Source organism: Aedes aegypti, chromosome 2 (assembly GCF_002204515.2).
Source record: "Aedes aegypti strain LVP_AGWG chromosome 2, AaegL5.0 Primary Assembly, whole genome shotgun sequence".
In the NCBI taxonomy this organism is placed as follows: domain Eukaryota; kingdom Metazoa; phylum Arthropoda; class Insecta; order Diptera; family Culicidae; genus Aedes; species Aedes aegypti.
In genome coordinates, this window is record NC_035108.1 from 38,895,424 (window position 1) to 38,910,492 (window position 15,069).

A 15,069-nucleotide genomic window follows, 5' to 3' on the forward strand; every position below is an offset into this window, starting at 1 on the left:
CAACAGCTCCTCGGCCGATGAAATTTGCGGCGGCGATGACGATGGCTGGGTGAACGCAAACAAGCGGTGAACCACAAAGCGAGAATGACTCGCCCGACCATGTTCACAGTTCGACCGCAATTTCTCCTGTGGACTGCTTCCTCTTCTTCTTCTAGGTGGCGGCAGCGGTGATGGCTTTAGCTTCGGACGGCATCTTCTCTCGCTCGCTCGACAGTTTGATTTGAGTGAAGCAAGACAAACGGGGGTGTCCTTCGCTATCGATGTCTATGCCTGAGAAGCACGCCCGGTCAGAACAAGCCGATCTGTCGCCTGCTGAGATGCGAGCCAATCGGAGAGTGAAAAGCAAATGACGTCAAATTTTCTCTAGCCACCCCTATTTATAGATTTGCTTGAAATCAACGTTCTCTTTTAAAACAGTTATTAAACTATTTGGACAGGTATGTGGGATTCAGTAAGTAAACGACATGAAGCTTTGATGTCTTGGCTTTCGATTGAGATGCTAATCAAGAAATTTCGTTAAGCCAGCGAAAAGTTATAAACGTTTAAAATATTTCATGCCAACGTAACGCTCTTGGTTTTGAAATTCCAATTTCACTCCTGTATAGAGAAGAGAGACGTACTTCTACGTCAAAAAAAAAAACAAATGTATGGAACACTTGACACCTTGACTGTTTCCTAGTATCAATCGATAAAACCAACATTGCACTCACAGGTTCTCATTGCAATGCTTCTACATTGTATAAAATCACTATTTATTTAGCCGAAAGGCAGTGCTAATGTATGCTGAAGAAAGGTCAGTTTTATTGAATTCATTGTCCGATTTCCCTCACCTTAGTGAAAACTGACCATCGTGGTATCTGAATTTTTGATTAAACAATCTTCTTTGTGATTTCTATCGTCAACTTAAAAAGACAGATTTTTCCCCTTGAGAGACAATATGTCTTATCTTTCGAACCCAGAACTCCTTCCAAATTAAAACCATCCTGCCCAGTGGAATCCCTCGTTGCGATAACACCAACCGGAGGTAGAATGGCTAGGCAAACATCAATCACTGCTTAAGTGTGGAGCAGAGAGTTCGCTCAGAAGGAAAATCGGGGTGAACAAGCAAGAACGATATCAAAAGACAGAAATTTGCACTACGCATCACTTGTTGCTTTTCCTTTGCTCAACTCCTCCACCCCCATTCGAATCCTTTTTCGTTCGTCCTCCCCGATTCAAAGCAGACAATCACGAAAAGAGGATAGAATTTCCCTCAGCTCATTCACATCCGCTGTGGCCACTCAGAGTGGATTCTTCTGCTGGTTGTCATTCTCTTAGGAAAAGCAAGGTCTTAGATGTGCGGGCGGATGGTTTGCTGATAACACGCAAAACGGATCTAAAAATAAGGGGAAACAATGTGGAAAGAGCATAAAAATACAAATGGTTTCATTACAAATCTGCGGACAAAGTCACTTTGCAAACAGTTTTGGAACGTATATTTTCAGATTTGTTTGCCAAGTGAGCTTTTAACAAATAAGTATTCTCGTTTGTTCTTCCATTTCATTCAGAGAATTTTCACTGATAATGGGGACCATCAGAGCAATGACGTCATATTCCCAGAAGGATATGGATTGGTTCATGAATTTATTCATCGAAACGTATTCTTGGTGCAAGTTTTGAATCTAATTTTCAAGGTACTTTGCTGAGAATGGGGGAGTGCTGAAACCTCGGAGTTAATGGCCACATTAGCAATTAACGATGATTAAAGGATACATTGGGCATGATGATTAATCTACCTACAGGGAGCGTTATTGTTGGTAAGGAAATACTTTTTGAAGAAGTTGTGTTCACAATATTGATCAATTATAATGCCATACAATGCCATTAATTTTTATAAAATAATAATTATGCGCGGTAAGGGTATTTTTTTTTTATGCAAAAAGAAGTACAAAATAACGTAATTTTGAAAATTTCTACGTTTATATCTCATATTAACAAATACACCTGAGAGAAATTATCGATGCATTTTCTGATGTAGATTAATTATTATTACTAAGATCACACTTTTTGATGGAATAAGTTTGACATGGAGTGAACTATTTGTAGAAAATTAGAGTGTTTAGCAAAATGCATCATAGAAATCATGTTGAAACTTTAAGGTTTTCAAAGCGTGTGAAGATGAATCGAAGCCAAACCTCAAATTTTCAAAAGCGCAAATCTGGAGAACCAAACATCCGTTTAAGCTAAAAACTTAATCGATTGGTCACGAGCTCATGGTGATCAATTGATTGAGTTTTCAGCTCAAACGGGTATTCCGTTCTCCAGATTTGTGCTCTTGAAAATTTGAGATTTGGCTTCGATTCATCTTCACCTTAAACTTATCCTAAACTTAACGGACTTAAAGATATTTCATTATCATTTTATTAAGTGCGTTTTAACACTCTTATCTGATTGTTGATTGTTTTGACTATCTTAATCTTACAAATAGCTAAGAATTATGTAAAACTTATCAAATGTCATTAATTGATGAGAAAGAGAATCATTCGATGCCGAACAATGTAATAAATTACATAAAATGTCATATATTGCATTTTCTCGCATTTTTAGCGCGACAACCTTTATTATGATTTAAAACACTTGGTCTACTCCGACTTCAACCTTTTGTCAATTTCTATTGACCATCCAAATAAATTTGTTACATATATCTCGCAGTTTTCAACATTCATCCAATATGATGAAAGTGGAATAATTTTGCATCTAATGATAGAATAATTTTTTTTTTATTTTGTATCTAAGATTTGTGCTTGGTGGAACAAAAATTGTTTTTTCCCAAATTATCAAATAGTAACACTATTCGCCTAATCAATGGTTTAAAAGTCCACTGGCATCAGATTTTTGAAAAATAATGCTTGAAATGCATAATTGATATATTTCATTTAACTTTAATACAAATCAACCTCTTTTATGTCGATTTATTTGATTTGTTCATAACTGAAATCAGTCTTGTGGGCTCAATAATGAAAATCACTTATCAATATGAGATGAAGCAGCCTAGGGCGAACATCACAATAATAACGAATGAAGAGATAAGTAACATAGTTCAATTAAGCCGCAAGTAGTATTCTTTGCTTATGAGCTCTTATTTTGCATGCTCGTTTGACTGGAATTTCAACCTGATTTATAAATCAGTGGAAATTTCATTCAAACATGAATTATATCAGTATTTTATACTATTTTTGCAACCCGGTCTATAACTCAAAAGTGTGACAGGTATGGAATATTAAAAATCATCTAAATCTGCCAATCGTCAGCGTTCTGCCTTGCCATCGACGCCATCCTACAATTGACGAGGAAGGTTTTATGTCTTTCGGAGAAGAGGTTCAAAAGGAACTTCACTCCGAGAGGCTTTTCCCTGCTCCAAATAAAACAAATAAAAAATAAAACAAATAAATAATAATAATAGTAATACCGTCCAGTGCAAATTATTAACCTCTCATAGCTGAATATTGATCATGTTTGAGCTTCTATTCGACAATGCAGAGTGGTCCAGGAATCAGTTTTACACGGAAAAATGCATTTTGAGCTTTAGAATGAAACATTAGACGAAAACGGTCTTCTACAAAGTTATTTGTATTAGTTTTCCGTGTAAAGCTACGACACTTAACAAGTGGCTAACTTCGAGCCCTGAAGAAGATCCAAACCATAGGATCGAAACGTCGGCGATGAATTAAAATTATCAACGCTTTTTGATTGTGACTGCAAGCCGAAATGCAAAAATAAGTTTGTATCTCTTAAATTGATCGATTTAGAGCTTTTTTCCTACGATGACATAGGGTGATCCGAACAAGACTGGTTTTCTAGCTCTAGCGTTTTCAATTCAAATATCTCATCAAAGTAGTCTATGAAACACTTAGAGCATTAAAAAATGCGTAATATGATGAATGAAGAAATCTCCTTCCGTTTGGGAGTTATTGTTGTTTTTCTCACACAAACATGCCTACTTTGATTGTGAATATCTCTGATTTGGGCAAACATAAAACATATTTTTTGACGGCATTCAAAAGACAAAATAAAATTGGTTTTTCTTCAAAAAATTACAGATGTGTTATTTTTGTAACTCTAATGAAATGACCTGAGAAACAAAGGATTTTCAGCAGTAAAACTTCAATAGCTTTTGAACCAAAATATTTGCATGAAATTTTGCGTTTTGTTAAGTCGTTCGTAGACTACTTTGACGAGAAATCTTAAATAAGAAAGATAGGGCAATACAATATTTTGAAAATTTTTATAGAATGTATTTTTTATGATTTTGTTATTATTATTAAATTTGTTATTATTGATTTTGTTCTCAAAATTAAGATTTGTTTTGGGTGTAACTTTTTATCGCGTGGGTTAAAATTAGTGAAGTTTTGGGTAATACAAGTTTGAAGTGTTATGTTTATGTGTATAAATTTTTATCGCGGTCTGTCAAGTAGTTTTTGAGATGCATTCGAAACTAGAAGAGCTACGTTAGCAATTCTTGGAAGCGGTGATCGATAATCCTGGTCTATCGCACAGATGTATCGGCAAAAGGCTTGGAATCCACCATTCCATTGTGTCCCAGGTTGTGAAGATGTTCCAGAAGGCGAAACGGCACTAGAAGCGGCCGAAAAGTGGAAACGGAATATCAGAGAACACAATCATCAAAATTGGCAACACTGCTGTCACCAAATCGATTTTATTTTCCACATATTATTTTCATAATATGTTTTTCTGAGATTACCGATTGAAATATTTGGAGAAAAACTTTAGATATGCTGTAGATCGATAAATATGCGAACATGTTTTAAAAGTACGATACTTTTTAATAAAACGACAAATAATTAAACATGCTTATTGTGACTCTGATTTGTTAGTTGGGTTGTGCCATGAATTGTTTTTGACTATGCCTTCCAATGTTATAGGGCCTCGACGCGTCCTGTATATTGCTCAACCATTTTAAAATAAGCACCTTAGTATGGATTCTGATTCCCTCTTAGTATAAATATAGAACTTTTTTTTTATTAATATGATTTATTCGAATTTAAATTCGAATTTGCAGCATCTGCATTCCCAAAACCTGTTCTTGCAGCTCAGATCTAAACCTTACTTATGATTTTTGACAGAGTCATTTTTTGACTATGACAATCTCACAAAATGTCACAAATTTCTCTTCATCCCTCTCACCGTTCTAATGTCAAACAATCCCTTCTGATTCGAAAACATCAAAACATTATTTACAACACCCACCATAAACCACCCCGAGAGGGCGCATGTCCAGTGAGCAAGCAGAACCCTCCATCGAATCGCTCGCTCCAACCGTCACATGTTGTTGGATTCACTTGCTCTCCATCGTCGGCCTCTTCCGTAACAATCAATACTCGGTGGCGCCTCGAGTCCTATGTGTGCAGCCCTACCACCCACTGAGCGTATGGGCTCATTCGTACAGAGGAATTTTGCCACCCTTTGCTATCGTATTGGCCGTCCTTGAATGATGCGGTTTTGTTTTCAACAGATTAAATTACTTAAAATAGTGGGGATTACAAAGATATTATCCATTTTATGCACTTATTGTTCGTTTTTCGTCACGTTCTTTATGGTCTTTCTTTTGTTGATTTCAAGCCATTTCCACTTGATATTTCTCTCTCTCTCAGAGAAAAGTGCACTTCTCTTCCTCTTTACACCAAAGGATAGTACTATGTGTCAAGCTCTCTTGTTTTGTCCTAAGGGGCTCTGTTGAAGATGAGCCACCAGACTGCACTTAGTGGCATATTTCCCGTAGAATGAATTTCTGACAGTGTGTGATCCAACCTTAGAGTATGGTGGGGAATCAATTTTTTCAGAAAATTTATAGCAGCCAAAAAAAAAAACACTCCGCTCAGTGGACCTCTAAACTTTTGGCTACATTTCGTTTAAAAAACCAAACTTACACTGAAATGTTTATCAATTTTAGGTTTTTATTAGTTTTAAAATCATTGTCTAATACGAATTTTTGCCCCACTGTACAGTGCTTTCTCAGCAATGGTGAGCATTCTTCCATGACAGCACCCGAGCGATAACAAACAATCCACCCATTTTTTAAAGAGAATTGCTTCTTGTCTAGAAAAAAAATTATGATCTTTATCTACTTTAATTACAGAAAAGTTTTGATTTTTTTTTATTTTACATTGAAGACCCGTTAGTAGATGGAATCTGTCAATTGACCCAAAAGATCATTTATAGGACTTTTTTTTTGTTATGAATATTTGAGCTTAAGTTATTATTTGCCCCACTATGGGGTAGAACTAAAACTTTTATATAAAAACGCATAGAGTAAGGTGGGCTAGATCTAGAAATCTTAAAAAGAAACTCTTGCCTCACTCGAACTTTTGCCCCACTTTACTCTACACCTCGAAGCATTTTTACGATGCTATATTCTAATCAAGATCGAAAATAACAATTTCCATGCTAAAATTAAGATGTGTCACAACTTTCCTAAAACTCAACCGATTTTTATAATTTTTAAAGTGAAATTCTTTAAATTAAGGTGATTATAGAACGAAGCCACACCTCAAATTTTCAAAAGCACAAGACTTGAGAACCAAACAGCGCTCCGTGTTGAAAATGTATCCCATTGGTCACCACCAGCAAGCAAGTGATTGATTTTCAACGCGAACTTTTGTCAGATTCCCCAGTCTTGTGCACTTGGAAATTCAAAGTTTGGCTTCGTTTCATAATCACCTTAACACTTCAGCCGTCGCGCTGTTGTATTTTGTACAACACTGGTGGAAAAACCTCGATAGTAGTATACAGCATCAGCGTGGTGATTTTGGCGGTGACAAACCGCGCGACGACTGAAAGGTTAAAGAACATTCGAACCACCACAACATTTCTTTTAACTCTGCTGGAAATCTCAAAAAGAAATATTTCCCCCACTGGAACTTTTGCCCCACTTTACTCTAAGTGCGATGACGAAAGCCCAAGAAGGGCTCCATATCCTCAGCCAGGAATACGTACCCAACGAGAGAGCGAACCTTGCGACATACACAGTCGGGGTTTCGGTGTGTGTGCGCGTGAATGTGGAAAATTGGTGCTGGCTGAAAAATCGACAGATTTTTCCATCGTTCCTCTGCTGGCGAATGTGCTAATTTCTTACTCGTCGCGATTCGAAAATTGATATTTCGTGGAAACTAGTGTCCGTCGTCGAGGGAGCGTTCGCGTCCGCGAAGGAGTGATCCTGTGTCCAATCCTGCCCGGGTCTGCTCCGGTGCCCCACAAGAGCAGGATGGCCGACGCGGATTTCGAAGAATTTCGCCAAAACTTGGATAAACTGCCCTCGTACAGCAAGACTCCGGCCCCATTCTATTCGTGAGTAGTAGTTTTTATTCGGAAATATCTGTCCACGCACGAATGTCCTGGTCCTTGATTGTCAGTGATTGGGATAGCTGCAATCCAGAAATTGTAGCCCATAGGATCGATTTCGATTTGGAATTATTCAGTATGCATATGCGAAAGAGCAACCTTCGAAGCGATTTACCGTTCACCTCCCTTCCCCCAAAAAATCCCACCGTTACCACGCACACTTCTGGACTCGTGACGAAGTGATTCATGCTATTTTTATGCTTTGTCCATTGACAACTTGGACAAGATCCAAAGAATGAAGTAATTACCAGCACAAATAATCGTCTCTGTTTGAAGCCGTGGGTGGGTGGGAGCTCAACAAATGGAAAAGTTTTGCTTGAAAAACAAATTCACACCCTCCGCATAAGCTCATGAATATCGACTTTTCGTGGTGTAAGGATTGCGACAAATATGGCATTGCCCTGTTTATCATATTGGATCACATGAAAGGGTAAATTCCACGAAAGCTTGCTGTTGAACTCAATCTATACTCCCATGTTTCTGATCCATAGTGAATCCAAAATCAACATGTATGAATCGATATCATATTTTTTTCTTTGCTATTCGAGGAAATCTTTTGATCCCGTTGCAGACTTCCATGAAGAAATAACATAAAGAGTAAGGATAATGCGTTTTCGCACTAAGCTGACATTATAATATCAATCTGTTACTTTTCGGGGCTGTGTGGGATTGGAGTGTTGTTCTTGTGATGGATGATTCCGAGAAGGAAAACAATGATTTGTTGAAATATAATAGTTGGAGAATTGAATTAACCTTTGGACAGCTGTTGCTTTGAATTTATCCTAGAAGTGTTCAGTAATGAAGGATTTGCTTTAACAACTGAAGCAAAAATAGATACTATTATCAGTCAGTTTTATGACAAATATACACAATCATTACAATAACTGATGCCGGTTACTCGGAATCATGATATTTATGATTTTAGTAAGCATATAATTATCCATAAGTGAGCTTCTGTTACTATATATTCTAAAGTTATTATTTATTTAGTTGGTGTTACATCAATTAATTTGATAAAACCTCGTTAACGATGTTACGCCAATTTACTCGGTCCTTGGCTGCCTCTCTCCAACTTCGATTTTGGCCCACGCTCTCCAGATCTTGTTTCACCTGATCAAGCCACCTCGCTCGTTGTGCTCCCCGCCTACTTGTGCCAACCGGATTCAACGCGAACACTATCTTTGCAGGATTGTTGTCCGGTAGTCTTGCAACATGCCCTGCCCAGCGCACCCTTCCGGCTTTCACCACCTTCTGGATACTGGATTCGCCGTTCTTTTTTCTACAGTCTACTTCTTTATTTGTAAAAATCATGGTATACATGCTTTGTCATTGAATTTCGAACTCCTTTGTCAAAAGAGTTATTCTCTAGTTGATAAATTGATTCATTTAGAGCATTTCTCCTTACATTAACATAGGTGGCTGTCCAAAACCATGCAGTTTTTTTTGCCCATACAGAAAGACCGTGATCTTTAACCAGACATCCTCCCCCCTCCACGAAACCCGTTCACACTAGATATTATGGTGATGTTGATTGACAGTTGATATTATGTTTTTACTACTTCATATTCTTATCACATTTAATTGATGACTTTGCCAATATATTACAGCTTCGCAAGTTCCTCTATGGAGTTTCTTCTAAAATCCTCTACCTCCAGATGTCCATCGGAAAAGTACGTCCCCCCATTAAGGTTGTAGTTCAATCAGGAAGTTCCTCCGGAAGTCTTGTAGATAGTTTCTCCGGAATTTCCTTCTGCTAGTGTATAAATGAGATTCTTCTGTAAGTTCTTAAAGGCGATTCCATGGAAATTTCCTCCATAAAGTTGCTTCAGGATGCTCCTTCGGTAAGGTGCTTTTGGAAATTGTTTCGGTAAGTTCTTTCGAGAAGTTGTTATTTTCTTCGGAATTTCATGTGAAATTTTCTTCAGAAGTTTCTATGGAATTTTCTTCGGAAAGTTGCTACAGGAAGATCCTTCGGGAAATTTCTTTGGAACTTCTTTCGGAGCTTCCTTTGGAATTTACTTCGAAACTTCATTTGAAACTTCTTTCGGAATTGGAGTATCCTTCGAAAGTCCTCTGCAGTTTCCTTCTGAATTTCCTACCTAATTTTCGTCAGAATTTCCTTTGGAATTTCTTCCGGAATTCTCTGTGGCATTTCCTTCAGAAAGTTGCTTCAGGAAGTTCCTTTGGCAAGCTCCTTCGGTTGTTTCGACAAATTCATACGGGAGGTTTCTTCTGAATATCGTTTGGAATTCCTTCGGAATTTCGTTTGGATTTATTTGGAATTTCTTTCGGAGTTTCCTTCGAAATTTGCTTTGGGGTTTGCTTCGGAATGTTCTTTGGACTTTCTTTGGGAATTGTTTTTGGAGCTTCTTGCGGAATTTCATTAGGAATTTCCTTACAGAATTTCTTTTGAATTTCCTCCAGAATTTCCTTTGGAATTTCTTCTGAAATTTCCTTGAGAATTTCTTTTGGAATTTCCTTTGGTTTTTCCTTTGGAATTTCCTTTGGCATTTTCTTTGGAATTTCCTTTGGAATTACTTTAGAGCCTCCATCGAAATTTTATTCGGAATTTCATTTAAAACTTTTTGTTGGAGCTGTAGAATTAATTTTGGAATTTTTTCCGGAGTTTCCTTTGGAATTTGCTTCGGGTTTTCCTTCAGAATGTCCTTTGGACTTTCTATGGGAACTACTTTTAGAGCTTCTTGCGGAATTTCATGAGAAATTTCCCTACAGATTTTCTTTTGAATTTCCTCCAGAATTTTCTTTGGAATTTTTTCCGAAATTTCCTGTGGAATTTCCTTCGGAATTTGCTTTGGAATTTCTTTTGGAATTACTTTGGAATTTTCTTCGGAATTACTTTGGAGCCTCCTTCGAAATTTTATTCGGAATTTCATTTAAAACTTTCTGTTGGAGCTGTAGAATTAATTTTGGAATTTTCTCCGGAGTTTCCTTTGGAATTTGCTTCGGGTTTTCCTTCGGAATGTCCTTTGGACTTTCTATGGGAACTACTTTTGGAGCTTCTTGCGGAATTTCATTAGGAATTTCTCTACAGATTTTCTTTTGAATTTCCTCCAGAATTTTCTTTGGAATTTCTTCCGAAATTTCCTGTGAAATTTCCTTCGGTATTTGCTTCGAAATTTCGTTTGGAATTTTCTTTGGAATTTTCTGTGGAAATACTTTGGAGCCTTCTTCGAAATTTTATTCGGAATTTCATTTAAAAATTTCTTTTGGAGCTTTAGGATTAATTTTGGAATTTCCTTCGGAATTTCCTTTGGAATTTGCTTTGGGTTTTCCTTCGGACTTTCTTTGGGAATTACTTTTGGAGCTTCTAGCGGAATTTCATTAGCATTTGCTTACAGATTTCCTTTGGAATTTCTTTCGAAATTCCCTTTGGAATTTGCTTTGGAATTTTCTTTGGAATTTTCATCTGAATTTCCTTTGGAGTTACTTTGAGATCTCCTTCGGAAATTTATTCGGAATATCATTTAAAAAATTCTTTTGAAGCTTAAGGATTAATTTTGGAATTTTCTTCGGAATTTGCTTTAGAATTTCCTTTGAAATTTCCTATGAATTTTCCATCGGAAAATCCTTTGAAATTGTCTACGGAATTTCTGTTTGAATTTCTCTCGAAGTTTCCTTTGGAATCTCTTTTTGAATTTCCTTTGGAAGTACCTTGGGGGCTTCTTCCGGAATTCCATTTGGAATGTCTTTTGGAGCTTTGAAATTCATTTCGGAATTTCCTTAGAATTTTTTTTCAGAATTTTCTATTGATTTTTTTTGGAATTTCCTTTGGATTCCTTTTATTCCTTCGAAATCTCCTTTGGAATTTCCTTTGAAGTTTCCTTTGGAGTTTTCTTCGGAATTTTCTATGGAATGTTCTTTGTCATTTTCTTTGGAATTTCTTTTTGAGCTTCCTTTGAAATTTCCTTTCGTATTTCCTTCGAAACTTCCTTTGGTATTTCCTTCGGACTTTTCTTTTAAATTTCTTCAAAATTTTCTTTGGAATTTCCCTCAGAATTTCCTCTGGAATTACCGTTGGAGCTTCATTCGCAATTTCTTTCGAAGCATTGAAATTTACTCCGGAGTTTCCTTCATAATTTTCTTTGGAAATTTCTTTGGAAATTTTTACAGAATTTTCTACGGAATTTCCTTTGGAGTTTCCTTCGAAAATGGATTTATTCTGGATTTTCTTTTTGAGCTTCCTTCGAAATTAACTTTGGTTTTTCCTAAAAAATTTCCTTTGTTATTTTCTTCGAAATTTCCTTCGGGTTTTCTTTTTAAATTTTCTTTGGAATTTCTCTCGGAATTTCCTTTTGAATTTCCTTCGGAGCTTCATTCGCAATTTCTTTTGAAGCTTTGAAATTTTCTTCGGAGTTTCTTTCAGAATTTTTTTTTGGAAATATCTTTGGAATTTTCTACAGAATTTTCTTTGGAATGTCCTTTAGAGTTTCCTTCGAAATTTTCTATGGAATGTTCTTTGTCATTTCCTTTGGAATTTCATTTGGATTTCCTCTGGACTTTCTTTTTGAGCTTCCTTCGAAATTTACTTTGGAATTTCCTAAAAAAAATTCCTTTGGTATTCCCTTCGAAATTTCTTTTTAAATTTTCTTTGGAATTTCTCTCGGAATTTCCTTTTGAATTTCCTTTTGAATTTCCTTTGGAGCTTCATTCGCAATTTCTTTTGAAGCTTTGAAATTTACTTCGGATTTTCCTTCAGAATTTTCTTTGGAAATATCTTTGGAATTTTCTACAGAATTTTCTTCGGAATTTTCTTTGGAGTTTCCTAACGAATTTTCTTTGGAAGTACCTAAGAGACTTCTTTTGGAATTAAATTTGAAATTTCTTTTGGAGCTTTGAAATTCACTTCGGAATTTCTTTCGAAATTTCCTTTGGAATTTTCTACTGAATTTTCTTCGGAATTTCCTTTGGATTTTTCTTCGAAATTCCTTAAAAAATGTCCACGGAATTTCCATTGGAATCTCTTTTGGAGTTTCCTTTGAAGTTTCCTTTGGAGTTTTCTTCGGAATTTTGTATGCAATGTTCTTTGTCATTTAATTTGTTGGAACCAGTGTCTGCATATTTCAATATACAGTCAACAACGCCGATCCTCAGTAGGCTCCGTCATCGTTGAATTCTTCTTTGTGTGAATGTTTGTTTGACAATACATGCACGAATCTGGTAGAACGTGCATTCAGTTTTTCAATTACTTTTGCTACACTAATTCTCATCCACTACTGTTGAATGTCAGTAGTTTCAATTTCAATTTCACTAGTGAAAAAAATCATTTCCGTCAGAATACCCCACAAAACATCCGCAAATTGCAAAAGTTGTATTTTTTTTATTAAAAGACAATCATGATTCATCAACTGGAGGCATCACATTGCCGTTTTCTTACACCAGTAATATAAAATTCATTTGTAATTTTTTATATTCAATTTTCAATTTCAGTGCCTCTAGGTGAAACTGAATTTTGAAATGACACCAACAGTGGGTGAAACTGAATGTGTGCGTGTGTTGCACCCACTCTCTTTCTCGTCGCATTCGCACTCGAAGTCAGATTGGCTTCTTGCTAGCGGAGTTTGTTTTTGTTCGTTTTCGCACTGATCGGGTATCATTCGGCTGAATTTTTACGACACTGGTTGGAACTTTCTTCGGAATGTCCTTTAAAATTTCCTTTGGCATTTCTTATGGTGCTTCCGTCGAAATTTCCATTGGTATTTCTTTCGCTATTTTCTTTGAGATTTTCTTCAGAATTTTTTTAGTGTTTCTATGAAATTTCCTTAGAATTTTCCTAAAAAATGTTCTACGGCATTTCCTTTGGGATTTCTTTCGGAATTCCCTTCGATTTCTTTTTATTTTCCTTTGGAATTTCTATCAGAGTTTCTTTCGAAATTTGCTTTAGGTCTTCCTTCGGAATGTCCTTTGGAGTTTTTTTTAGGAATTAATGTGGGAATTACTTTTCGGGCTTCCTTCAGGATTTCCTTAGGAATTTCCTAAGAAATTTCCTTCATATTCCATTCATTTCATTTATTTGGAGTTTCTTTCGGAATTTTCTTTGGAGTATCCTTTCAAACTTCTCTTGGAGTTCGCTTCGGAATTTTCTTTGGAATTACCATCTTGCAAGGTTTCGGAACTTCATTTGAAATGTTTTTGAAGCTTTGGAATTTACTTCGGAATTTCTTTCGAAATAACTTTTGTAATTTGCTTTATAATTTTCTTTAAAATTTCTTCTGGATTTTCCTTCGGAAATTTTCTACGGAATTTCCTTGATAATTTTTTTTTGAATTTCTTTTGAAGCTAAGTTCGGAACTTTTTTGGAATCTTTTTAGTTTCTTTTCGAATTTTCCTTTGGAATTTCTTCTGAATTTTCTTTGGAGTTTCATTCGGAATTCCCTCTATAATTTTCTTCGGAATTTCCTTTGGAATACCATTGGAGCTTGCTTTGGAATTTCTTATGGAGCTTTCTTTTGGAATATTTTTCGGAGTTTTCTATGAAATTTCCTTTGAAACTTCCTGTGGCATTTATTTTTTTTGGAGCTTACTTCGGAATTTATTTTGGTATTTTCTTCGTACTTTTCTTTGGAATTTTCTTTGAAATTTAATTCTTAATTTCCTTTTGAGCATCCTTCGAAATTTGATTTTTAATTTACTAATTTATATAATTTAGAATTTCCTCTAGAATTTTGCTTTTTGTTTGAGAATTATCTTCGGAGTTGCTTTGGAGTGTTCTTCCGAATTTCCTTTGGAGTTTCCTTCGGAATTTTCTCTGGAATTAACTCTAAAGACACGTTCATTTGAAATTTTTTGAAGCTTTGGAATTTTTTCGAAATATCTTTACAATTTTCTTTGAAATTTCTTCTGGATTATCCTTAGTAATATGTTTCGAAAATTCCTTTGGAATTTCTTTTGGAATTTACTTTGGAGTTTGCTTCGAAATTTCATTTAGAATTTCTATCAGAATTTCCTTCGAAATTTCTTTTGAAGCTAAGTTCGGAATTTCCACCAAAATTTTCTTTGGAATTTCTTCCGAAATTTCCTTCGGAATTTCTTTTGGAATTTCCTTTGGAATTTCATTCGAAATATCTTCCTTAATTTTCTTAGGAATTTCTTCCGGAATTTCCTTCGGAATATCCTTTGGGATTATTTTTGGAGCTTGCTCTGGAATTTCATATGGATTTTTTTTTCTTTTTATTTTTTTTTTTAATTGCCTTGATAATTTCCTTTGGAGCATCCTTCAAAATTTGATTTGGAATTTCTTTTGGGGCTTTGAAATTTACTTTGGAATATCATGTGGAATTTTCTACGGAATTCTTTTCGGAATTTCCTTTGAAATTTCTTTTGGAGTTTCCCTCGGAATTTCCATAAAGAGTTCCCATTCATTCCAATATTTCAATTGCCTGAGTGTAGAATTTTACCTGAAGAAAGCCCAAAACAGTGAATACGAGCAACTGACACTGAAGAAGCTGAACTGACACTGAAGAAGAAGTGGTAGTCGAAATACGCGTATCTATCAAAGATAAGCAATTAGGTTGATGCTGAAAGGTACTAGATGCTCAAATCTTCATTCCTGATTCTTTATTGAGATTCCCCCCATTAGGTTCGAATACATTGAAAAGAAAAAGAATAGTTTTTGGAAAAATCTCCAATTAAGATCCTGGAAAAAATAAAGAC

At 35.7% G+C, this 15,069-nt stretch overlaps 1 protein-coding gene across 1 annotated transcript in view; it reads left to right on the forward strand.

The window, feature by feature from the left end:
• Nucleotides 1-7,003: 7,003 nt before the first annotated feature.
• LOC5580002 (JNK-interacting protein 1) overlaps nucleotides 7,004-15,069 on the forward strand; it is a 45,843-nt gene continuing 37,777 nt past the window's right edge. The window contains exon 1 of the mRNA XM_021840595.1: nucleotides 7,004-7,344. Coding sequence (XP_021696287.1) covers nucleotides 7,262-7,344 — 83 coding nt within the window. The 5' untranslated portion in view covers nucleotides 7,004-7,261. The remainder of the gene's footprint in view (nucleotides 7,345-15,069) is intronic.